The sequence below is a fragment of the Balaenoptera acutorostrata genome, chromosome 2 (genome assembly GCF_949987535.1).
Source record: "Balaenoptera acutorostrata chromosome 2, mBalAcu1.1, whole genome shotgun sequence".
Taxonomy (NCBI): domain Eukaryota; kingdom Metazoa; phylum Chordata; class Mammalia; order Artiodactyla; family Balaenopteridae; genus Balaenoptera; species Balaenoptera acutorostrata.
In genome coordinates, this window is record NC_080065.1 from 182,733,347 (window position 1) to 182,757,763 (window position 24,417).

General features: G+C 55.3%; 2 protein-coding genes across 4 annotated transcripts in view; both read left to right on the forward strand.

The window, feature by feature from the left end:
- Positions 1 to 4,909, forward strand: part of DPP9 (dipeptidyl peptidase 9) — a 39,886-nt gene extending 34,977 nt beyond the window's left edge. For both annotated transcript variants that reach the window (XM_057540606.1, XM_057540608.1), the window contains 2 exons: positions 990 to 1,101; positions 3,784 to 4,909. In XM_057540606.1, coding sequence (XP_057396589.1) covers positions 990 to 1,101; positions 3,784 to 3,876 — 205 coding nt within the window. In that variant the 3' untranslated portion in view covers positions 3,877 to 4,909. The remainder of the gene's footprint in view (positions 1 to 989; positions 1,102 to 3,783) is intronic.
- A 4,950-nt stretch (positions 4,910 to 9,859) lies between these two features.
- MYDGF (myeloid derived growth factor) lies at positions 9,860 to 23,185 on the forward strand. 2 transcript variants are annotated; one of them, XM_028163278.2, is made up of 7 exons: positions 9,860 to 10,101; positions 11,223 to 11,273; positions 11,783 to 11,800; positions 18,471 to 18,532; positions 19,892 to 19,973; positions 21,148 to 21,220; positions 22,621 to 23,185. In XM_028163278.2, the coding sequence occupies exons 1-7, from the start codon at positions 9,922 to 9,924 to the stop codon at positions 22,698 to 22,700; spliced, it is 546 nt and encodes a 181-aa protein (XP_028019079.2). In that variant the 5' UTR covers positions 9,860 to 9,921; the 3' UTR covers positions 22,701 to 23,185. The 2 variants fall into 2 exon arrangements, with proteins under 2 accessions (XP_028019079.2, XP_007169220.2); XM_007169158.3 differs by lacking the exon at positions 11,783 to 11,800 and having other exon boundaries at positions 9,864 to 10,101.
- The last annotated feature ends 1,232 nt before the right edge of the window (positions 23,186 to 24,417 follow it).

Sequence of the window (24,417 nt, forward strand, 5' to 3'; positions counted from 1 at the left end):
TGGGTTTTGACACCATGGTTCAGAACACAGGTCCACAGTGGTTCTAACATATAGGTGTGTTGGACCAGCTCTGGTGTCCCATGTCCCGCTTTGGGCATTGGCTTCTGATTCGCCGATCAAAAAGAAACTGGCGTGGCCAGTTTCTGGTGTGGCTCTGTCTGGTGAACCTGGGCCCCATCTTTAGTGCCAGGGCTCTTGTCACAGGCTGACCCCGCCAGGGCCCCTCTCCCCGCAAGGCTGCTCTCTAGTCTGGAGGGTGGCCTGGGCTCCACGGTGGAGTGCCATCGTGCAGCCAAGCTCAGAACCCGCTGCTCCGTGGCCACTCCGATTTACGTTCACGTTCATCCCAATTCACTAGAACAGTAAAACCATGGAGACAGACGACCAGTCGTTGCCCGGGGTGGGGAGTGACTGCTCATGGGCACGGGGGTTTGCTCCAGAGTGATGGAAGTGCTCTGGAACTCAGGATAGACGTGATGGTTGCACGACACTGTGAATGCACCAAATGCCCCTAAATCCCTTTAAAATTAGTAAATTTTAGGTTGTGTGAGTGTCACTTCAATAAGTTATTTTTATTTATAAATCAAAATTTTAAAAAGGTTCCTCGACCACCCTTGCCACATGTCAGGCACTCAGTAGCCACCTGGCGGCGATGGGTGGCGCAGGTCTAGAACATTCCATCGTCTCAGAGTGCCCGTGGGCAGCACTGCTCCAGAAGCTTCCCCGAGCTCAGGACATTCCAGCCCTGAGCACACCCCTGCCCTCCTCGCCTGGAAGGAAGTGAGGGGTCTCCCAGATCCGCCAGTTGTGCCCGGGCTTTGAGTTCCGCCACGTTCTGCTGCTGAGCCGCTGCTTCCGCCCTCGCTGTCCTGGGGTTGGGGCGGGACCCTGGGCCCCCAGCCCTGGCTGAGCGAGGACTGTGGTGTGACTGCCTATGGGCGGGAGAAGGGGGTCTCGCCCCAGATGCTCACGCCCACCTTGTCTTCCAGGCCCAACCGCCTGCTCATCCTGCACGGCTTCCTGGATGAGAACGTGCACTTTTTCCACACGAACTTCCTCGTCTCCCAGCTGATCCGAGCAGGAAAGCCTTACCAGCTCCAGGTGGGTGGCTCCTCCCAGGAGCCCGCAGGGTGAGCAGCAGTGGGGCGGGGCACCCGTGGCCCCGCCCCCGTCCGCACCCCTGACTGCCTGGCTCCACACTTAGCCGGCTCCCTGAGTCCCGACCACCGTTCAGCAGTCGTGCGCTGATCGCTCCCGGTCCGCGCCGCCCTCTGCTGGCGACACCTGGGAACTGGGCCCGGTGGAGGGAGGCTGATGTTACCGGAATGATTGCGCATGCGCGCCAGGAACCTTGCTTTGAAGGAACTGTACAGAATGCTGAAAGCATCTGGGGACGGGGGGCGGGGGGGGTGCCCCGGGGGGGGTGCCCCTTAACAGGGGTCAGAAAACAATTCCCCGAAGAGGTGACATTTAAGGGTGCTAAGGAGTAAGTGGGCACTCATCTAGGCCTGGGGGGCGGCTGTGGAAGACACCAGACAGGAAATTAGTAGGAGGGAGCAGCTCCAGGACGGGAGACCACCGTGGTTGGAGCCAGCAGGAGAACACCTGGGGAGCAGGGTGCGGTGACCGGCATGGCAAGCCGCGTGACACCTCCGGTGATGGGCGGGGCTTCGGGAGTAAGGGGCGGAACCTCGTGAGAGGGCGGGGCTTCAGCGGTAAGGGGTGGGCCTCGGGAGGGCTGTGTTTTGTTCCGAAGGGTGAGGCGAGGTGTCAGGCATCCCTCTGGCAGCCCTGTAGACAGAGGCCCATGGGGGCCAGTGGGACATGAGCCACAGTCAGTTGTCCCGGCAGGAAAGGGGGCGGGAGTGGGGAGCAAGAGGCCTGGTGGATTCGGGGGGGGGGGCGGTGTGTGCTGGAGACGAGAGGGACAGATTTTATTACCTGCTGCCGCCGCGCAGTCTTTCCGCGTTCTTGACGCCTCCATGCGCTCTGACTTGTCAGGGGAAGACACGTTGCCATTCAACAAATGGGGAAACTGAGGGTCACCGGGCAGGAGGGACAGGCCGCAGGGGCCTGTGGCTGGGCATGCGCTTGCCAGACAGGGCAGGAGGGAGGCGGGGCTCCCTGTGGGTGAAGCTGGGTCGGGCGCCGCTTGGCAGTCCCGCCCCCAGCTGCACATGCTCTCCAAACACAGGCCAGAGGCAGCTGCACATCAGAGCAAAGGAGTCAGGCGGGTCCAGGATGGCTCCTCACCTGTCCCTTCTGAGCCTGAAGCCCTGAGCCTCGTGGCTGGGATAGCCGCTCCCTGCCCGTGCGGCCATTGGTGGCAGGTCCTTTAACCTTGGGCCTTGTCTCCTCATCTGTGAAATGGGCATGATAACCCCTGCCTCCCAGAGGTTGTGAGGGTGAAATGAGTTCTCTCAGGAAAAGCATTTGGCACACAAGGGGGGCCCAGAGGCTTGTGCCCCTGCCTCCCCAGGGGAAATTGAAGGTGAGACAAGACGCTCCCTTGGGGGCTGCGCGTGGGGGAGATGGAGCACGCCCACCTTCCTCTTCAGACACCGGGCAGCAGTTGGCCTGGAGGCTGACAGCCCCAGCTTGTTGGTGCATCACGTTTGCTGTCGGATGTCAGGCCTGGGACTGGGGGCTGGGAGCACAGTGGGGAGCCGATGGACCCTCTCCCTGCCCTCATTGCCCAGAAGGAGGAAGTAACCAGACACCCAGGACCCAGGGTGGTATGAAGGGGTGGGTGCAGCGGGGTCTGTCCTAGGTAGTGCCGCTGCCCCAGGCCCGGAAGGAGTGGGGCCCGTGAGGCTGTAGGGGCAGCAGGACCCAGGAGTCCAGGTCTTGATCTCAGGCTGGCCAGTCCTTGCGGACCTCTGAGCTGGGGACCATATGATCAGACTTGTGATTCATCCAGGATGGATTCATCAAGGCAAGGGTGGAGGAGGGGAGATCTCTGGGCAGTTTGATGCATTCCTAGGGTAATGCATTCCTAGAGTCTAGAGCAGGTTTCACACCTACCCCATGAGCCCTTAGGGCTCCTCCGAGAACTGTTGGGGTGCAGGAGCCCTCATTTCATAGCCAGAGGCAAGACCTGCATCCTTGTCACCATCTACCCAAGAGCCTGGACATGCGCTCAGCCAGGTCTCAGGGACTGGGTGATTCCTTGGGCATGGCCCTTGGCACCAGCGTGCTGCCGCTTCTCTTTGGGGATGACCCCCCCCTCAGGTGGTGAGCGACCCAGGAAAACACCTGGCACAGCCTGGGGTGGAGAGGCTGTCCTGGGGCCTTAGCGTGTATAATCCCCAACGGGGCCTGTTGGTGAAATGAACGTGGCTCAGGCGGAGGCACCAAACGTCTGTGACACATGAAGCCCCAGCCACTCCGCGGAGCTGGGTTCCTTGCAGCTCCCTGGGTTTGGGGGATAGAGCAAGCAGCACAGTTTCTTAAGGCTTTCGTATGTGCAAGTGCTCTGTGTTTGAGACCTTAGCTTGCCCAGGCCACAAAGACCCTACAGGGTCTGAATTCTTCGCTCGGCTTTCATGGGGGGCTGCAGTCAGGGAGGCTGTCACTTGCCCAGAGCTAACAGCAAGCTGGCCGTGGAGGGGGGATTCGAACCTGGGTCCCTCAGTGCCCTCCCCGGGGGGCGGGGGGCCGGGGGCGGGACCGAGGCCCTGAGGAGAGATGCTCTGAGCTGGGGGTGGAGAGGTTCGGGGATAGCGGAGCACAGGGTGCAGGGGTGCCTCGGTGCCACCAGCCTTGCCTTCTCTGTCCACCCAGATCTACCCCAACGAGAGACACAGTATCCGCTGCCCCGAGTCTGGCGAGCACTATGAAGTCACACTGCTGCACTTTCTACAGGAATACCTCTGAGCCCGCGGGCCGCCACATGCGGGGCCTGCACAGTCAGAGCACAAGTGGCTTCGCTGCCACCGCCACCGTTGCAGGATGGGGGTGGGGGACGAGGCAGGAGGGACCGAGCGGCCCCACAGGCCCTGTGCAGCGCCTCCTCCCACCGGCCCTGCCAGACCGCCCGCCCCAGGAGCTGCAGCCTTCGCCCCAACGCCTTTTACTTACTGTTTTCGTTAACGCTCCTGGGGTTTCTGCCTGCTGCTTCTTCGTGGCCAGGGTGGAGAGATGAGGCCAACGTCCACGAGGCACTTCCTCAAGCCATCCCTCCTCTCCCTGTCGTCCAGGAGCAGGAGCCTCAACGCCACTGGGCACTGGAGGCCAGAAGAGACTCGGAGGGGCCGGGCCTTTGCCCCGGGAACCCCCAGGCCCAGCCCGGCCACCGACACAGAAGCATGCGGTTGCCTTTCCTCCCCACCCGCCCACTTCATATTTGTGTTTCGTTTTGTTTTTCTTTTTGGGGGTGGGCATTTTTCTTAATTATTTAAAAGACAGAAAGCAAGGGGTGCCTAAATCTAGAATCGGGGTCTGCCGCCAGGCCACAGGATTCACCCCAGCCAGCACCCGAAGCCCACAGCGGGAGTCGTGCCTGGTAGGCCGTGAGCGGTGCGCAGGGAAGCGGGGCAGCCGTCGGGCCCGGCTTTCAGGCAGGCTCTGAAGCGCGCCCAGCCCCGTTCTCTGCTGCTCAGCGGCTGCCGCCCCCTCCCCAGCCCAGCCCTCCGGGCACACGTTTCTGCCTGGCCTGCCCACCCAGACCGGGGTTCCAGGGCTGGGAGTGGAACCCTCCCCGCCTCAGGGTTATCCTTACTCCTTCCTTTCCCTCCCGCCAAGAGTTCTGCCAGGGGCGGGTAGGAAAAAAAACGATACAAAAAAAAACCCCACCAGAGACGAACCACCTCTACACATTATGGAAAGAAAATATTTTTGTCGATTCTTATTCTTTTATAATTATGCGTGTAAGAAGTAGACTCATTAAACGATTCCAGATGGAAGCGTCGCCACCTGCCTGAGGTTCCTTCTGAACCCCTGGGGCTGGTGATGGGGGCTCCTTGAGTGGGCGGGGGTCCTGGGAGGAGGCTGAGCCAAGGGCATGGCAGTCCTTGCAGTCGAAGGATGGGGCGCTGCTTGCTCAGCGGTGCTGCCCTGGCACGAAGTGGGGGTGTGGGGCGCCATGTCGTGGCTGGAAGATGCCCCACCCCTCAGTCAACTGGCCCAGTAAGGACAGTCCCAGAGGTCCTGAGGCAGCCCGTGGGTGCCTCCAAAGTGCCCAGCCCAGGGTGTCACGGGTGGCCTGGCCCTTACTTCCTTTTGCACCTCTCCTTGTCCGGAGACTTGACTCAGCGGTTGGGGGTCAGGACACACCGACAAGGGAGGGCAGGCCGTGCCCCTCTTCATGTCTGTCCTTACAGCTGAGAGACTACGAGACCTGAGACCATGTCTGCGCAGAGGGCACTCTTGGTACTTGAGTTTCTAATAGCACGGTAGCCTCTCCCTGTGCCGTCACCCGCTCCATCCTTTCGGAAGGTCCAGTTTTATTTTTAATGGCTTAAAGAATAAAACAAACCAGTACAAAAGGATATAGAAAGGAAAAATACGCACTCCCTCCTGAGAGGTAACCCCTCCCCAGTCTCTCTTTTTAATACCTGCTTTCTATTCTGCCCTGTGAATGTGCCACAATTTATTTTGCCAGGCACCTATCAAGGGATAACATAGATTATTCTGGGCTTTTCGTATAAATCAACAGATTTTGTCAAGGGCCAGACAGTAAATATTTCAGGCTTTGTAGGCCAGGCAGTCTCTGTTGCAACCGCTCAACTCTGGCCCTTGCAGTTCAAAAGCAGCCACGGGTGATGTGTGAATGAGTGGGCGTGGCTGTGTGCCAATAAAACTTTATTTACAAAGCCACACAGCCGGCCAGATTTGGCCCACAGGCTGTAATTGACCAACCCCTGGTATAAAGGATCCTACAACAAACAGCCTCGTACATGGTTGGGGCATATGTCTGAGTGTATAGGGTAAATTCCTAGCATTATAAAAAGGCATATTCATTTTTAATTTTAAAGGATATTGCAAATTACCTTCTAAAGAATGCCTCAGTGTACACACTTCTTGGTGAAGTGTGCTTGCTCCTCCATTCCTTCATTACGTGTTATTTTTGCCAGTCTTAGGAGTGACACATGGCATCTCACTGTAATTCAAATGCACATTTCTTTTTTTTTTTCCTTTATTTACTTATTTATTTATTTACCCCATTCGTGGCTGTGTTGGGTCTTCGTTCCCACACGAGGGCCCTCTCCAGCTGTGGCAAGCCGGGACCACCCCTCATCGCGGTGCGCGGGCCTCTCACCATCGCAGCCTCTCTTATTGCGGAGCACAGGCTCCAGACGCGCAGGCTCAGCAATCATGGCCCACGGGCCCAGTCGCTCCGTGGCATGTGGGATCCTCCCAGACCAGGGCTTGAACCCATGTCCCCTGCACTGGCAGGCAGACCCCCAACCACTGCGCCACCAGGGAAGCCCCCCACATTTCTTTTACGTGTACGAATATTTTCATGCTTTAAGACACTTGTTTAGGAGTAATCATTTGCCCACCTTTCTTTTGATCTATTGACCTCACTGATTTGTAGACACTCTTTATATATGAAGGAAATCAGTCCATGGTCATACATGTTGCAAATTGAACTGTGTTGCTGATCTCAAAATGTTTTATGGGTAGGAATCTCAGCCAGTGAATGTTTAAAATCATCTCAGGAACAAGAAGATGTCTTGCCCCCTTAATCCGCTGTGAAAGAAAGTGGAGAGGCAACTAGTCACAAGTCACAGAATGACAGAAGCTGGTGAGAAAGGGGACACTGGGGTTGCCCCCCGAGGCTTGGCAGCCGGCGTCCTGCAATTGTCTCAAGCAGGAACTTTTTTGGGGGGTGGGGGGGTGGGGCAGGGCGTGCCTCACAGCATTCGGGATCTTAGTTCCCCAACCAGGGATTGAACCCACACTCCCTGCAGTGGAAGCATGGAGTCTTAACCACTGGACCACCAGGGAAGCCCCTCAATAAGGAGCTCTTCATCGGAACTTACTACCCCTACCTCCCTAGGTCAGTACTCAGCATCCATCGGCCAAACTTCAGTCAGTTGTATTCCTGCCCGGACAACAAGGCCTGGGGAGGGACATGGGGGGAATGGGTGACGGGCAGCTACAAAAGGACAAGTGTCTGCTGGCAGAAGGTCTTGGTCTTGGAGGTGGCAGGTTAAGAGACCTTTGTTTTCTTCATGGTTGATACAGGGCCACTTGTTTTCTCCACCACTGGTGGGATTTCCATCTGAGGGAGGGTTCTGGCTCTGTTTCAGGTCACCCGTGTACATGCTCGAGTCCTTTCTTGGTGGAAGCACTCAGCTCTTCCCTAACTGGCAAGAACCCATAAGCGATGGACATAAAAACCCGTTTCATATCGTTTGCAGATACTTTCCCAGTTTGTCATTTGCCTTTCAAACATGTTTATGGTATTTTTTAAATTCTCTATTTTTTTTAATTGAAGTATAGTTGATTTATAATGCTGTATGGTGTTTTGTTTTTTTGGCCGCACCTCAAGGCATGCTGGATCCTAGGTCCCCAACCAGGGACCGAACCCATGTCCCCCTCAGCGGAAGCACGGAGTCCCAACCACTGGACCACCAGGGAAGCCTCTGTTTCTTTTTTTGTTTGTTTCTTTTTTTGTTTGTTTTTTTTTTAAATCAACTATAGACACATGAGAAGTTGCAAAAACAGTGCAGAGTCCCGTGTACCCTTCATTCACCCAGCTTACATCTTACCTAACCCTAGCACACTGTCACACCAGGAAACTGATGTGAATAGGACGCAGTTAACTAGACTCTAGACCTTATTCAGATTTTATCAGCTTTCACATGCACTCATTTGTGTGTGTGTAGTTCTATTCCACGCTGTCACCTGTACAGATTCCTAGAACCACCGCCACAGTCAAAATACAGAGCTGTTGGGGACTTCCCCAGTGGGTCATGTGGTTAAGACTCCGTGCTTCCACTTCAGGGGGCCCAGGTTTGATCCTTGGTCGGGGAACTAGGATCTCACATGCCCTGCGACCAAAAAGAAAAAAAAAAAAAAATACAGAGCTGTTTATTCACCACAAGGGAGCTCCTTCATGCATCCTCTTTATTATGTCCTCACCCACCCTGTTTATGGTGTCCTGACCATGGAGAGAAAAGTCGTGATACCTGTGTTATCAAATCTTTTCTTCCTTTATGACTGCTAGATTTCATGTCATGATCAAAAAGCAGGATCTTGGGAATGATGGGTTTTTTTCTTTTAATCCCTTCAGTTTTTTGTTTGTTTGTTTTTTGGAGGCAAAAAGGAAAACAGAAACAAGAGGCTTGGGGCTCAGTCTTTCTGAAAACACACACACACACACCTACCCCTCTTTGAGTAGGAAACTTAAGACCACTCACAACTGAAATACCTTGTTAGCAAAAGCACTTGGCCACTAATTGAATCCTTCAGAGCGACAGGCTGGTCAAACACAGCGCTGAGGATATGGAGATATAAGGGAATCCTGCTGTGTTTAACACAGAATAGGTCTGCCGGCCTCCCATTTATGGAGCCAATTCCTAACGGGTCCACAGCAGCCAGCTGCAAAGAGGGAGCTATTTCTGCAGAAATAGTGGAGTTCCCTAATGCCCTTCACCCAGCTTCCCCTAATGTGAACATCTTACATCACTGTGGTACAAGCCAGGTTATTGAAGCCAGAAAATTAACATCAATACAATCCTATTATCTAATATACAGACCTTATTTGGATTTCACCATTTCTCCCTCTAATGTCATTTTTCTGGTCCCGGATTGTTTGTGTCCCCCACCCCCAAATTCATGTTGAACCCTAACACCCAGTGTGATGGCATGAGGAGGTGGGGGTCTTTGGGAAATGATTAAGTCATGAGGGTGGAGCCCTCATGAATGGGATTAGTGTCCTCATAAACGGACCCCAGAGAGCTCCCTCTCTCCCTTCATAATGTAAGGACATAGCAAGATGGAGTCTGTGAACCAGGAAATGGGCTCTCACCAGACACCAATTCTGCCAGAGGCTTGATCTTGAATTTCCAGCCTCCAGATCTGTGAGAAATAAATGTGTGTTGTTTAAGCCAGCCAGTCTGTGGGACTTAGTTAAAACAGCCCAGACTAAGTCAAGGATCCAATCCAGGATCCCACATTTCCTTTCCATGTCTTGGTCTCCTCCCTCTGCGATGGTTCCTCAGTCTTTGTCTTTCCTGACACTTTTAAAGAGTACTGCCAGTTATCCTGGTAGAATGTCTCTCAACTTGGGTTCATTTGGTATTTGCTTTGATTAAACTGAGGTCGTCCATTTTGGACAGGAATTCCACGGAGGTGGCACTGAGAATGTCCTTCTCTGCATCCCGTTGGCGGCTCCATGGTGTCACTGTCTCATTTTCAGCGACGTTGACTGGATCACTAGGCTAAAGATGGTGTCACCACTGTAAAATTACTACTTTCCCTTTGTAACTAATATGTATCTTGGGGGGAAAATACTGTGAGACAACGCAAATATCCTGTTTCTCACCATACATTTCCCCCACCAGGTTTTAGCAGCGATCCACGGATCTTGGCTGTAACAATCATGAGGTGTTTGCTCAACGGTGATCTGTCATTTCCCTCATTCTGCCTACATGTATTAATCTGAATATTAGTGGTGATCTTTTATTTCCTTCACTCCTTGTACATGTACGAACTGGAGGAGCTGAAGGGTCAATCACTTGCCTAGTGAGAGAAGAATGGACCCTAAACCAAGGAACCTGTTCCAATTTCACGCGCCCCAGGACCCTCCCTGTACTTCCAAGCCCCGCCTCAAGATGGCGGCCCGGCCGGACAGGCGGGGCGCTCCGGATCACGTGGTCGTGTCGACGCCGACGTGGCCTCCGGCGGACGCCCCACTTGTCCCTCGCCGCGCTCCGTCCGCCGTCCCTGCCCAGTGAACCTGATCCCAAGATGGCGGCGCCCAGCAGAAGAAGGAATGGCGGCGGCGGCGCCGTGAGCTTGTGGGCCGCCCTGCTCCTGGTGGCCGTGGCGCTGAGGCCGGCACGGGCGGTGTCTGAGCCCACGACGGTGGCCTTTGACGTGCGGCCCGGCGGCGTGGTGCACTCCTTCTCCCAGAATGTGGGCCCTGGGGTATGTGCCTCAGCCACCCCGGGGGCTTGAGCAATGGTGCAGGCGGGGGCAGGGCCTGGGGAGGGGGCGCGGACCGTCGGGGCGGGATCTGGGGGAGGGGGGGAAACGGACCGGCGGGGGCGGGGCCTGAGGGGTCGCGGACCGGCGTGGGTAGGGCCTGACGATGGAGGGCGGGACTTGGTAGCGAGGCCTGACAGAACTAAGAAGGGAGGCGGGGCTCCTGGGGGCTGGTGGCTTTGGGAGGGCTGGGTCACTAGCCTCTTGCCTAATTCCTGTCTCATATCCAGCGTGCCCAAGCAGCCCTATCCCCCAGACCCAGGAGACTCCCTCGCTGTTGGAGGGCAGGAAGGGCCCAGCGATGGGGAGAGGGGAGCTGGAGGCTGATGGGCATATGCCTCCAGGGCCTGCAGAAGGTCGTCCCGCTGTAGCTCTGACCAAGGAGAAAGAGGACAGGCGTTGCTCTTTCCTTCCATTGCACAAGGTCCCCCCGTCTTTTTCATTGAAATGTGGGGCCAGGCCCTCCTTACCTGGAGGTAGCAGGCCTGGGTCTAGTCTAGCCCGTCCCTAGCTTATTGGAGAAGTCGCTTCCTCTCCCAGTCTCCTTTTCCCTGCCTGTAACAACGATATCAGTCATCACTATTTGTTGAGTGCTTCCTTATAACCAAAGGATACTGTGCCAAATTCTTTATGTGAGGCCCATTTTACAGATGAAGAAACAGAGGCTCAGAAAGCTTTGCACTTGTCCAAGGTCCACAGCGGAGCAGAGATGGGCCCCTAGGTGCCCCTGCTTCCAAAGTTCATGTTCCTAGACGGGTGGGTGCTGGAGGGGGGGTGTGACCTCCCCCTTCCTGTTCTTCATCCCCCAGAAGCCATCTGGGTTGTTTGTCCTGACCCAGGATCTCCCAAGTAGGGAGACAGGTGCGGGAGTTCCAGATCTGCAGACACTGGAGGGCCTTGCAGGGCTGGCCAGAGGGATCTGGCTCCACCTCCTTTCTCTGAGTGCAGATACTCAAAAGTAGGATCTTCTTGATTCTGGATCTCAGAAGGACATCCTGAGACCCTGTACCTCAAGCACTAACGATTATCTCCTACCGAGACTTTTTTTTCCTTCCATTCTCTAGGACAAATATACCTGTGTGTTCACCTACGCATCTCAAGGAGGGACCAATGAGGTGAGTTGTTCAAAATTCTACGTGGTTTAGTACGACAATATCCATTGTCATACAGAGGTGCTCTCTAGGGGACACTGGACATCAGACTATTCTTACCTAACCAATAAAAGACAGTGCTTAAGTTACATAGTGATGGCAGATTCCATTCATAATTCCACGGAGTGAACAAACGTCTGGATAGAAGGAAGGTTGTGAGACGTGACTCTGCCATTCCCATGAGCCTCTATTAAGGGTATTGTGTTCATTTTCTGTGCTGAGTAACAAATTACCACAGACTGAGCAACTTAAAACAACACCCATTTATTATCCCACGGTTCTGGAGGTCAGAAGTCCCGGTTGGCTCAGCTGGATGCTTCACAAAGTGACAGTCAAGGTGTCAGCTGGGCTGGGTGTTCACCTGCAGGCTCTGGGGAGAACCCTCGTCCAGACACATTCCAGTTGTTAGCAGAATTCGGTCCCTTTTGGTGTGAAACTGAGGTCCCTAGTTCCTTGCTGGCTGTTTTCTCCAGCTGGAGGCAGAAGAGGAGGTAAGAGAGATTCGAAGCACGAGGAGGACGTAGTGCACCACAGCTGGCTTTGAGGGACCACGTGGGAGGGAGGACGTGGTCTCCAGGAGCTGAGAGCGGCCCCCGGCTGGCAGCGAGGAAATGAGGGCTTCAGTCCTCCAACTGCAAGGAATGAATTCTGCTGCAACCACATGAGTTGGAAGAGGACCCAGCGCTCCAGGTGGGAACGCAATCTGGCTGACACTTTGATGTCAGCTTATGAGACTGAGCAAAGGACCCAGCCCCACCATGCCCGGACTTCCGACCTACAGAATTGTGAGCTAATGAATGGGCATTGCTTTTTTTTTTTTAATTAATTAATTTATTTTTGGCTGCATCGGGTCTTTGTTCCTACACACAGGCTTTCTCTAGTTGCGGCAGGCGGGGGCTAGTCTTCATTGCGGTGCGCGGGTTTCTCATTGCGGTGGCTTCTCTTGTTGAGGAGCATGGGCTCTAGGCGCGCAGGCTTCAGTAGTTCTGGCATGTGGGCTCAGTAGTTGTGGCTCGCGGGCTCTAGAGCACAGGCTCAGTAGTTGTGACGCACGGGCTGAGTTGCTCCGCGGCACGTTGGATCTTCCTGGACCAGGGCTCGAACCTGTGTCCCCTGCATTGGCAGGCGGGTTCTTAACCACTGCGCCACCAGGGAAGTCCGGCACAGCTTTTAATGCTACTAAATTTGTGGTAATTTGTCACACAGTGTAGTGAGTTGAATGAGGCCTCCCCCGTAAAGATATGTCCACATCCTAATGCCTTGAACCTGTGACTTTTAAGAAAAAGTCTTTGTAGATGTAATTAAGTTAAAGATCTTGAGATGAACAGATTATCCTGGATTACCCAGGTGAGCCCTAAATCCAGTGGCACACATCCTTGTAAGAGACACACATGGGAGATTTGATAAAAAGAAGACACACAGAGGAAAAGGCCATGTGAAGATGGAGGCAGAGGTGGAGTGATGTGGTCACAAGCCAAGGGACACCTGGAGCTGCCAGAAACTGGAAGATGCAGGAAGGATTCTCCCCTGGGGCCTCCAGAGGGAACACGGCCCTGCCCACACCTTGATTTTGGACTGCTGGCCTCCAGACTGTGAGAGAACAGATTTCAGCTGTAAGCTACCAAATTTGTGGTGATTTGTTCCAGCAGCCCCAGGAAACGAATACACACAGCAATAGACTACTGTTACAGCCAGTAATGCACCATTACAGATAAATACTCTGAGGATAAAATACTGTTGTTAAATTCTGGCTAGACACCGCCGCTTGGTTCTGTCTGAAGGGAGGGCAGCACACGTGTTTGAGAAGAGACACAAAACAGATTTTCTCCTCGTGATTGTTAGAAAGAATGAAAGATCATTGAAAAGGAAGAATTAATTGTCACTGCGAAAGTCAGTGTAAAGCATCTTTTGTACCCCTAAATTGTGCTTTCCTCCCCAGCCCTCAGACTGTAGGGAACACTACTGTCCTTCCAGAAGAGTCTATGGCACTGTGTCCCATAACAACGGAGAGTCCCAGAGATGGAGGCTGCCTGGGGACCGCTCCATGTTTGCCTGTCACGTGCCTACCCCTCCCAGCATCCTGCTTCTGAGCCCCTCTCTTCCACCCCCACTCCCCGACTCAGGGCAGCACATTAAAATGGGCAAGAGCGGGAATTCCCTGGGTCCAGTGGTTAGGACTCGGCGCTCTCACTGCCGTGGCCCCAGGTTCGATCCCTGGTCAGGGAACTAAGATCCTGCAAGCCGGGCAGTGCGGCCAAAAACAAAAAAAAAACAAAAAAACGGTGAGAGCGAGTTCCCCCGCTCCACCGGGCACTGCTGACTTTAGAGGCGGGGTCGCTCTCTGTGGGGGGCCGTCCTGGGCAGCCTCCCTGGCCCCCACCCACTCGATGCCAGCAGCCACCCCCCTCAGTGTTCACTGGGGAACAAAAGGGTCCCCAAGTGAAAACCACTGGGCAAGAGTGACATGAAATGCACTCCTTACTTTGGATATTTCCAGTTTGTAAATAAAAGTAAATGATTCCTAGCAACAGTATTTTATTTATTTTTTTGGCCGCACCACGTAGCATGTGGGACCTTAGTTCCCCGACCAGGGATTGAACCAGCGCCCCCTGCATTGGAAGCACAGAGTCTTAACCACTGGACCGCTAGGGAAGTCCCCCAGCAACAGTATTTTAACAAAATGTAGCAAACGCCTGGTGACACCCTTCCCAGCGGTGTCACCAGGGGGTTGCAGCTCTGCTGGGGAGGATCGCCGCCCTTCCCACTGCCTCCAGGACAGCAGGCATCCTGCGATCGTCCGCCCCTTCCTTGGCCACCTCCAGGCCTCGCTGCTTCTCCAAGTGGTCCACTCCATTGTGGGATGGTGACAAGTGGTGGAACATTCTCCCTTGATCCAGGCCCCTTGGTCCAGCCGTGCCCTGCCACAAGCTCCAGATCAGTCCCAAAGCACCTTCCTCCCCCAGTCAGCCCTTTCCATGCCTCCTTTGTTGTGTAGATGATCAATTCATTATACGATAAAATTGTGATAGCACCATCGCCTTGGTGTTTGTCGGGCGGCCCGAGCCGTGCTGGGAGAGATACACGTCTCGTTTCCTCTTCAGAACCCCAGGAGGCTGTCCTTATCCCCGCCTCACACATGAGGACACGGTGGCCCAGAGGCTGAAGACTGCCCTGGCTCCCCCAGCTGGGACGTGACCAAGGTCCCCAAGGCGCAGGCCCCTGACCGCCGCCCTGAGCCAGGACACGCCTCGCGTCACCAGCAGCTTGGAAAAGAGCGCCCGCGCCTCCCTAACGGGACCCTTGGGATGGACGTTCCACTGCAGCATAGGGGGAGAGACCTAGGCTCACTCTTGGAAAGGCGGCTGGGTCACAAATTCTAAAACCAGCATCGGGCTTGATTCTCCCGTTTGGGATGAGGGGATTCATCCTAAAGGAAACACCTAAGAGCAGAGCAGACACGTCCAGCACCGACTTGTTCCGGCAGCAGCGGCCTAGAACTGTGATCATGAGAGACCACGGGCCGACTGCAGAGCTGCGTGAACCCAACGGTGCGACCCACGGGCTCTCTGGCTGCTGGCCTGCCGCCTGCTTAGGAGCAAACAGCCGGCCGGATTCTCAGCAAACGTGCAGGGGCCGTCCAAGATGTTCTCCGGGATCCGCTTGGCCACACTTGGGGGCCCCGCCACGATGCCCCTCGGAGCAGCTGGAACGGAAGCCCCAGAGGCCCAAGTGGCACTTCTCTAGAGCCATCGTCAACAGAGGGGAAATGGGTCTGTGGTCTGGGCTCCCAGGGGGCCCGGGATGCAGGCTGGGCTTGGGGAGAGCGGGAGGCCAGGCTGCTGTGACAGTGGTTCGTTTCTCCAGAGGGTCACCTGAGAGGCCGGCTGGTGCTGGGTGACAGCAGGCACAGGGTTATTCATCACCTCAGCGCCGGCCAGGATCCTGAGCAGCCAGAGAGCTCGGCCAAGGTTGGCGGGAATGCGGCCACTTGGGAAAACTGGCCCTTTCTTATCAAGTTAAACATACGACCCCATGCTTCCACTCCTCGGTATCTACCCGTTAGAAATGAAAACTTATGTCCACACAAAGCTTGTACGTGAATGTTCATAGCAGCCTGATTCATAGTAGCCAACAAGTGGAAACAACCCAAGTGTCCCCCAGCTCATGATGGATAAACGCAGTGTGGTCCCTTCACACATGGGAACATCACTCAGCCATGAAAAGGGGAGAAGCACTGACACTCGCTACACCGTGGATGGACCCTGAGAACACGATGCTCAGTGAGAGAAGCCAGACACAGAAGGACACACAGAGTGTGATTCCATTGATGGGAAACGTCCAGAACAGGCAAATCCATAGACACAGAGAGTGGGTTCGTGGTGGTGGGGCTGGGGCAGGGGATGGGGGTGTGCCTGCTCATGGGGATGGAACTTCTTCGGGGAGTGATGAGAATTAGATACAGGTGATGGTTGCACAGCTCTGAATATACTAGGAAGCATTGAAGCATGCACTTTAAAAGCATATCGTCTATACATGTATTTTTTTTAAATATAAATTTATTTATTTATTTTTGGCTGCGTTGGGTCTTTGTTGCTGCGCGCGGGCTTTCTCTAGTTGCGGCAGGCGGGGCCTACTCTTCGTTGCGGTGCACGGGCTTCTCTTTGTTGTGGAGCACGGGCTCTAGGTGCACGGGCTCAGTAGTTGTGGCTCGCGGGCTCAGTAGTTGTGGCTTGCGGGCTCAGTAGTTGTGGCTCGCGGGCTTAGTTGCTCTGCGGCATGTGGGATCTTCCCAGACCAGGGCTCGAACCCGGGTCCCCTGCATTGGCAGGAGGATTCTTAACCACTGCACCACCAGGGAAGCCCCATATTGTATGTTATGTAAACTGTTTCTCAGTAAAGCTGTTAAAGGTAAGTGAATTATTGACATACATGAAGCCACATGGGTGAATCTGATATGCGTTAGGCTGAGTGAGACTGACCGGCACAGGAGACCATGTCCTGTGTGATTCCACTCAGGTGGCATTTTGCAAAGGCACAACTATGGGGACAGAGCAGATCAGTGGTTACCAGGAATTTGCAGGAAGGGGTTGACTCCAGAGGGATGGAGGAGAGATAACTGGGAAGATGGAACTGATCTGTATCTTGATTGGGCGGTGGATACACAGTGTGTGCATTTGTCAAAACTCATAGAACAGACACTGAAATGGGTCCATTTCACCATCTGTTACTTGTCTCCTAATAAAAAATAACAGCGGTTACCAATTACCTGTTCTCGATTACATCCAGCCACTTAGATCCTGAGCCCCCTAGCCTCCCAGAGAAGGTCACAGAGGCTCGGGCTGAACAGGCTGCCCCAAAACACACCCTCGTGTGAGTGTCTGAGGCCAAAACCTGAGCCTTACCAAGGGCACCTACTGCCCACCCCGGCCTGTGGCCTGGAGACCAAGGTCAAGTTCATATAACAAGACCACTCAGAGGGATGTTGACCCTATTGCTTTTTTTTTTTTTTCTTTTTTTTTTAAAGTTTTACTTGATTTTATTTATTTATTTATTTATTTATTTATTTATTTATTTATTTTTGACTGTGTTGGGTCTTCGGTTCGTGCGAGGGCTTTCTCCAGTTGCGGCAAGCGGGGGCCACTCTTCATCGCGGTGCGCGGGCCTTTCTCTATCGCGGCCCCTCCCGTCGCGGGGCACAGGCTCCAGACGCGCAGGCTCAGCAATTGTGGCTCACAGGCCCAGCTGCTCCGCGGCATGTGGGATCTTCCCAGACCAGGGCTCGAACCCGTGTCCCCTGCATTAGCAGGCAGATTCTCAACCACTGCGCCACCAGGGAAGCCCGACCCTATTGCTAAGAAGCTCTTGGTTTTAATTTTGTTTGCTTTCATAATTAAAAAAAAAAAATGTTTAAATGTTTGCCTCGGGACTTCCCTGGTGGTCCAATGGTTAAGACTTCGAGCTCCCAGTGCCGGGGGGCCCAGGTCCGATCCCTGGTCCGGGAAGTAGATCCCGCATGCATGCCGCAACTAAGACCCGGCACAGCCAAATAAATAAATAAATAAATTTTTTTTTTTAAAAAAAGAAGCCTCATTTTTATGAATCTTTTAAGAGCTATGGAAAACCATCCCAGATATATTTCACAGCATAAAACTGTTTCCGGGTGCTCAGAGGCCTTGGAGCCGTGGGCAGGAGTTTTTAAATAGAAAATAAATGTGTTGGGCAGGTCCCCTTGCCATGCCTGCCCCACCTGAGTAATTGGCTTCTACCTTCATGCTGCAGGCAAAAGACTTCCAAGTCACCATTTACTCCCATTATAATTAACATACAAATGGCCTTGTTTCTATTCATGGAAAAGCTCTGGCATTTAACCAGATTATCAGCAATCCGATTCCACCTTTACTCTCAGGAGAGGACGGGACACTCTCATTTTCCTAGCAAAACGCAAAAACGCCGCAGGTCACCAGAACTTGCGTTTGGCCGGGTTTTCAGAGGCCCTGAAAATGAGAATAAACTGGTAGCGGTGTGTTTTGGAACCATTTAAAAAATTTATTTTTAATTTAATTTTTTTAAAAAGCTAACACAGGGACTTCCCTGGCAGTCCAGTGGTTAGGACTCCACGCTTCTACTGCAGGGGACATGGGTTCGATCCCTGGTTGGGGAACTAAGATCCCACGTGCCGTGCGGCCAAAAAAATAAAAATAAAAAAGCTAACACACGTCATTCAAAAAGAAAAAAACATAGGAAGCTCTCCAGTGCCTTCTGTCGTTCCAGTTCCCACCCACGTCCTACATGTAACCGGGGTTATTAAAATCTTGCATCTTCTCCGAGGACTGCTCTATGCTTATGCAAGCAAGCATGGGTGGTGTATTGTCTTTCCTTCTTTTATTTTTGTTTTTATCTTTCCCAATAGACTTTATTTTTTACAGCAAAATGTAGCGGAAGGCACAGAGATTTCCTGTATACCCCTGCCCCCCCAACCATCGCCCACCAGAGTGGGACGTTTGTGACAGTCGTTGATGAACCTACACGGACACGCCATCACCCCAAGTCCAGAGTTGTCATCAGGGTTCACTCCTGGTGTGGTGCGTGCCGTGGGCTTGGACAGACATATGATGGTGAGGCTGTGTGTCCTGGACTGACCTGCCTGTCCTCTCTCCCCAGAAGTGGCAGATGAGTCTGGGGACCAGCGAAGACCACCAGCACTTGACCTGCACCATCTGGAGGTGAGTGAGGGTCCGGTGGTGGGATCTCCTCCCGGACGAGACACCTTCGCTCTGGGCGGTACCTATACTGACGGCGTCCTGCGCCCCTGGAGGGTCGCAGGCGGGAGAGGGGGTGCCGTGTGGGACTTGAGGGCGAGGAGGGCTTCCCAGGGAAGCACGTTGACACTGAGGCCGAGAGGGGGCGGGGGGACTGGGAGGTGGGGTCTAGGCAGTGGCCGCAGCCCCGGGAGAGGGGCCGGGCTCCCCAGACGCCACCCCCTTCATGGTCACCTCAGTCACATTCCTTGCTCAAGAACTTAATCTCCCGCTGTGCCCACCCTTCTCATAATCCCACTTCCTGGAGCCCAGCTCCATGAGCCCAAGAAGGGGGTGCTCAGCCCTCTGACGGGGAGGAGGGTGATGGAGCTTCACCAATTCCTGGCCCTTCTCCCCTGGGCCTCACGGCCTGGAATGTGTCGCCCGAGCAGAACAGATTTCTCAAGCATTTGCCACGCGCCTCACATAGAAGTCCCAGCCGCGCTCTCACCCTCAGGGGACCGGGGTCAACATAGGGGACAGATCAAGAAACGGGACACATTAGAGAGCAGCGACAGCGACATTTAGTTAAAGAACACGCTTGCAGGCATTGGCGCAGAATCCCCGTCTCCTGCTCGAAGCGTTATAAACCGCAGGCGTTTTAGTACCAAGTATTTTTGGGGAGCTTCTCGTGGGGGCGGAAGCCCTGCGTCCTCAACACGTTACTGTCAGCTCCGCTGAGAGGGGAGACCCTGTCTGTGCCCCTTCCCGGCCTCAGAGAGAAGCATCCCAGAGGCAGCGAGCTGGGGTGGGGGGCTCCCTAATTACAGGTTAGCTATCAGGGCTGCATCCCCCCGCCTGTAGACCACCGTCTCACACAGGCTCGTGGGCACCAGCCCTCCACCTGGGCACAGACCCAGGCCGCACTGGCCCAAAGCAGGGTCCTCAGCCCGCAGCCTCTTAGCTGACCACCCAGCGGCACCCCCAGGGACACGCTCAGCCCCAGACACCCTCCTGTTCCTAGTTAACCCCCGTACTTCTCACCCCCGGGATGTGGCCCGGCCTCACCCCTAGCGCACACCTGGGATGTTGTCCACTGGATGAGAAGTGTTCTGTGAGTGGATGTGAGAGGCCCCATTCTAGAACAGCTCCTACCCAGAAGGGGAAAGAGGCTTGTCCATCAACGAGCCGGAAGAGCATCCTGGCAAAGAGGAAACAGTGGATCACATTGAGGGCGCCCCATCTGTCCTTCCCAGAAATGCCTGGCAGCAGATCCCATCTTGGAGAGTGGGGGGTGGGGCACGCAGCCCTGGGCTGACCCTATCGCCCGACCTTTCTTCGCAGGCCCCAGGGCAAGTCCTACCTGTACTTTACGCAGTTCAAGGCGGAGGTGCGGGGTGCTGAGATCGAGTACGGCATGGCCTACGTGAGTGTCACCTGCACATGGGGTGGCCGCCTGGCTGGGCCACCAGGGACTGCAACTTGGAGACCCCGGGGGGGTGGGGGGGGGGAATGAGGAGATGGACACCAAGCCCTTAGAGGGAGGCCTGGAGGCGCGGGGGGCCGGGGTTACGGTGCCCAGAGGGGAACCCGGCTGACCCCCAGGGACACCTGGCCTCCCTCCTGTAAGGCCCGCCAGCCTCCCACCAGTGCCCCCTGCTGGCAAAGCCAACAGGAAGTCGGGGGGCAAGGGCGCTCAGCCCTGGGACAGGGGCAGCGAAGGCGGAAGTTGGCCCAGGGGGCAGGTGGGCGGCTCATTGGTGTCGGGAGGGCCCCACGCCCCTTGGCTCCAGTGACCTGTGGTTCACAGCCCAGCCAGCACCTTCTGCGCTCCTGACCCCCATGACCCCCGCTCCAGAGCCCAGCCACTCTGCAGAGCCCACCCCTGCTTCTCCATCTGGGTCCGAAACAGTTTGAAAACCACCTTATCAGTCCAAGAAGCAGAACCAGTAGGAGACAGGCATTAAGAGATTCGCTGCCAGGAATCGGCTTCCACTTTGGGAGCCTGGCTTTGGGGGTTTCCTCCAGGGAAGCCTCAGCTCTGCCCTGAAGGCCCTCCCCCTGATTGAATCAGGCCCACCCAGGTCCCTGAGGATAATCTCTTTTACTTAAAGTCAGCTCAGGATGAACCTCTGTCACATCTACAGAATTCCCTCCCAGCAACCCCAGCAAGGGTCTGATTGTATAACGGGGACTGTGGCCACTCCAATGACACATCAGACTGTCCGTCAGACCGTTAACTAATCGCTCTCTGGGGTCCCTTCTTACTTTGAAACTCTATTATTTTTACTGATTTGAAAAAGACACAATTCGGCTGTTTAAAACTTACATGCAAGAGACTGCCATGCTAGTATCATTTACATAAATTAACTTAAAAAAAAATTCCCTTCGATTTGCAGGGAAGGCATGAAGTTTTAAGCTAGTTGACAATCTCTTAGGTGGATTAACCCACTGCTTCTGCTGGATTCTCTTTTATGTGCTTAAAAAAGCATCGCGCGGCTCTTCAGCAGAAGCATGCAGCTTTAGTCTCTGCTGCTCTGCAAAGCCAAGCGAGCCGTGTTCTTTCCCAATTAGAAAAGTTTCCACTTGTTCCCTTTCAGTCGAAAGCTGCTTTTGAAAGAGAGAGCGATGTGCCCCTGAAAAACGAGGAATTTGAAGTGACCAAAACAGCAGGTATGCAGAGGGGTTCGTGGAGCTGGAATCCAGGGTCTCAAGCAGGGAGTGGGTGAGAGAGGGGACAAGACCCCCGCTAGAGGGCGATCCAGGGGCCCTGTGGGGAGAGGAGCCTGCCATCCCTAAACGGCTTCCGCAAAGGGCCACCTAGTAAATATTTTCAGGTTTGGGGCCCCCTTTGAAACAACTCGACCCAGCCCCCGTAGGGCAAAGTCAACCATAAGCCACTAGTCAGTGAATGGGGGTGGCTGCCTTCTAATAAAACTTTATTTCGTGAACACTGAACTGTGAATGTCATATCACTTTCCCACATCACAGGATGCCATTTTTCCTTTGATTTTTCTTAAAGCTATTTGAAAATGTAGAAACCACCCTTCGCTCACGGGCGGCAGGCACACTTGCCCAATCCCTAGCAGAGAACGGAGAGCATGAGAGTCTGTCCTCGGAGAGCTGCATCCTGGGACACTCAGCTCCATAGGAGGCCGGGGAGCAGGGGGCCGCGGGGTCTGACGCCTACACAGCCTGGCCGTCCTGGGCTCCGTGACAGCTTCAAGCAGTGCGGTCGGGACCTTGTGCATGCATGACACGGGAGGCGGGGGCCACCTCCTGAGGCCCTGAGACCCCCACGGCCTCTGACCCCCATTCAGCTGTAGCCATGCAGGCCAGATGCCGAGCAGAAAGAGGGGGGCTAGGCACCCGAGTTGGGGCTCAGGGTGCGAGAGCAAGGGGGGATGAGTGAGTGAGACGGTGAACACGGGGCTGAGCCGAGTCGGGGAGCCCCGAGGGTCCTGAAGGATGGGGGAGAGATGAGGAACCCATGTGGCCGTGGACGTCACCAGGCACCAAGGGGAGGGGAGGGGAATGGGCAGCATGAGCGGGGCTTTAGGAGGGCCTGGAAGGAGGCCCGACCTGCCCGCAGGTCCTCCGGGTAGGGGCAGGGGCCCGTTCAGAGTGGAGATCAAGGACAGAGGGAATTGGGTTGCTGCAGACCCTGAGCCCCAGGGAGCATAGGCGGTGAGGATGGACAGGGAGTGGGGGGCAGGCTGGGTGTGCAGAGCGGGGGGCGGCCAGGTTCCCTGACCCTGCCCGAAGAGCGTCAGACAAGTTTGCCAGTGCAAACCTCCAAACCCCAGCCATTCTCAGCGTGGCAAAAATGACCACGGCTCTTCCCACGTCGACATCTCCCATGGCCTCCCACTGCCCTCAGGACAGTCCCACAGCCTCCCCGCCTTTCTCCTATCCCTCACCTGTAAGACATCCAGGGCCAGGGGCCTTTCCCTGTGGAGTCCGCTGGGAGACTGCTCCCCTGCCTTGCCCTGCTCCCATCGTCGGCTGCACCCGGCTCAGGACACGGAGGATTTGCTGAGGCAAGGGCTGACCAAGGGTTTCTTCTTTTGCAGTGTCCCACAGGCCCGGGGCCTTCAAGGCTGAGCTGTCCAAGCTGGTGATCGTGGCCAAGGCGACACGCAGTGAGCTGTGACCAGGAGCCCCTTTGAGGGCGGCTTTTCCTCATCTCCGCTGAAGGAGCCGGGCCCCATGAGGGCCCAGTACTTGTCTTCAGTGGGGGGTGGGGGCTGTTAATTTTCTGCCCAGGCTGACGTTGCCCCGTTCAGAGGGCTTCGCAGGGCAGCTGAGGCCCTGGGGCAGAGTGCGGAGGGCCAGGACTCTCCTGGCTCCCACCTGTCCCTCCCCGCGAGGAGTGTGGCTTTGAGACCCACTGCTCTTCTTATCAGAAGAGGCATCAGGGCACAAGGTGGGGCTCACGGGGCTCACAGCTTTTCTGAAGGCAGCAGCGTCTCCCCTAGGATCAGGCCGGGCCCCGGGACGCTCCTGGGGAGAGCCACCCTGCCGCTCTCTGACCCTCAGCCAGCTGCTTTCTTGTCATCCCCCAGGGGACCAACTTTCAGACTCACTGGGCAGAAGTGAAATGTTCTTTCATATTTAAATAAATAAGACAAAAAGTAACCACACAGTCTTGGCATCTGGCGCTGGTGCCCGCCTGGCTGGGCACGTGGGGCTGGGGGCCCCCGCTTCCCTTTGCTGCTGGAGACGGGTTAGCTGCATCACCCTGGGCACAGGGACTTTTCTGCAGGCGCAGACGTGCCGGTCCCGAGGCAGCTGGACCTCGCCGAGCCCACGGGGCCACGCCCGGCAGAGGGTGAGCGCTCCAGGGCAGACCTGCTCTTCTGCATCCTGTGGTTGGCTCTGCTTATTTTTTTTGAGGCCGGATTGCAGCTCGGTGACTTTTTAAAAAAAACAAAAACCCGCAAGCAAACCAAAATAAATAAACGGTATCCCCAAAGGCCTCAGCCGCTCAGGGGAGCCTGGTCTGCCAACAGCGGGGCCTGGGAGTCTGACCCCCACTAGACGGTCACCCTGACCTCTGACTGTGAGGAAAGAAACCATGTGGCCGTGAAGCGGGTCCTTGACGATCAGAATCACCACGTTGGGTCGACTGAGGCCTCTCTGTTCCTGTCACTCACCTGGCCCTCCCTCATGCCACCCAGGAGCCCGGTGCTGCCGTGACCCCTCCTGCCCCGGGGCCTCAGCGGTGCTGGTGTAGGAATGGCTCCAGAGAGAGGCACAAGCAAGATGAACAGCTGTTCTCAGAACCAGTAACCACCGAGGGGGACCTCGGGCCCACGGTACTCAGGGCAGGGGCGGGGCACCAGCAGCCTCAGTGGTCAAGCGCACGTGATCTGCACCACCTCGCCAGCGGCTCTGGAGGCACACGCGTCCTCGGGGAGGCTCGCTCCACCGACCACGGCGACCTGCGGTTCTCAACAGGGCCCAGGAGATGATTGCCCAGGGCCTCCTGCAAAAACCTGGCAGCTGGACACAGGTGGAGACGATGGCGCACCCTGGGCCCTGAGGTGCGTGAGGGCCAGACCCTGGCTGAGAGGGATATTGATTCTTCTGTGGTCAGCCTGGCGGCACTTACCACTTCCAAGTACTGGCCGCCGGCAGGGATGCAGAGCGGTAGGTGCAATGTGCTGGGACACAGCAGCGCACCTCTGGACACAGAGAAGCTTCCCCTTTACTCCATGTGACGTGTGCGTGTGCCTTTATGGAGCTTTCTGGTGAGCGAAGCCGCCTGGCCCCAGGACCTTTGGTCATGATGAGGAGCTGGACTGAGCCCTGTTTGAGCTGCAGAAGCCAAGCTCTGCCACCCCGCTAGTCTGCTAGTCTGTCATCCA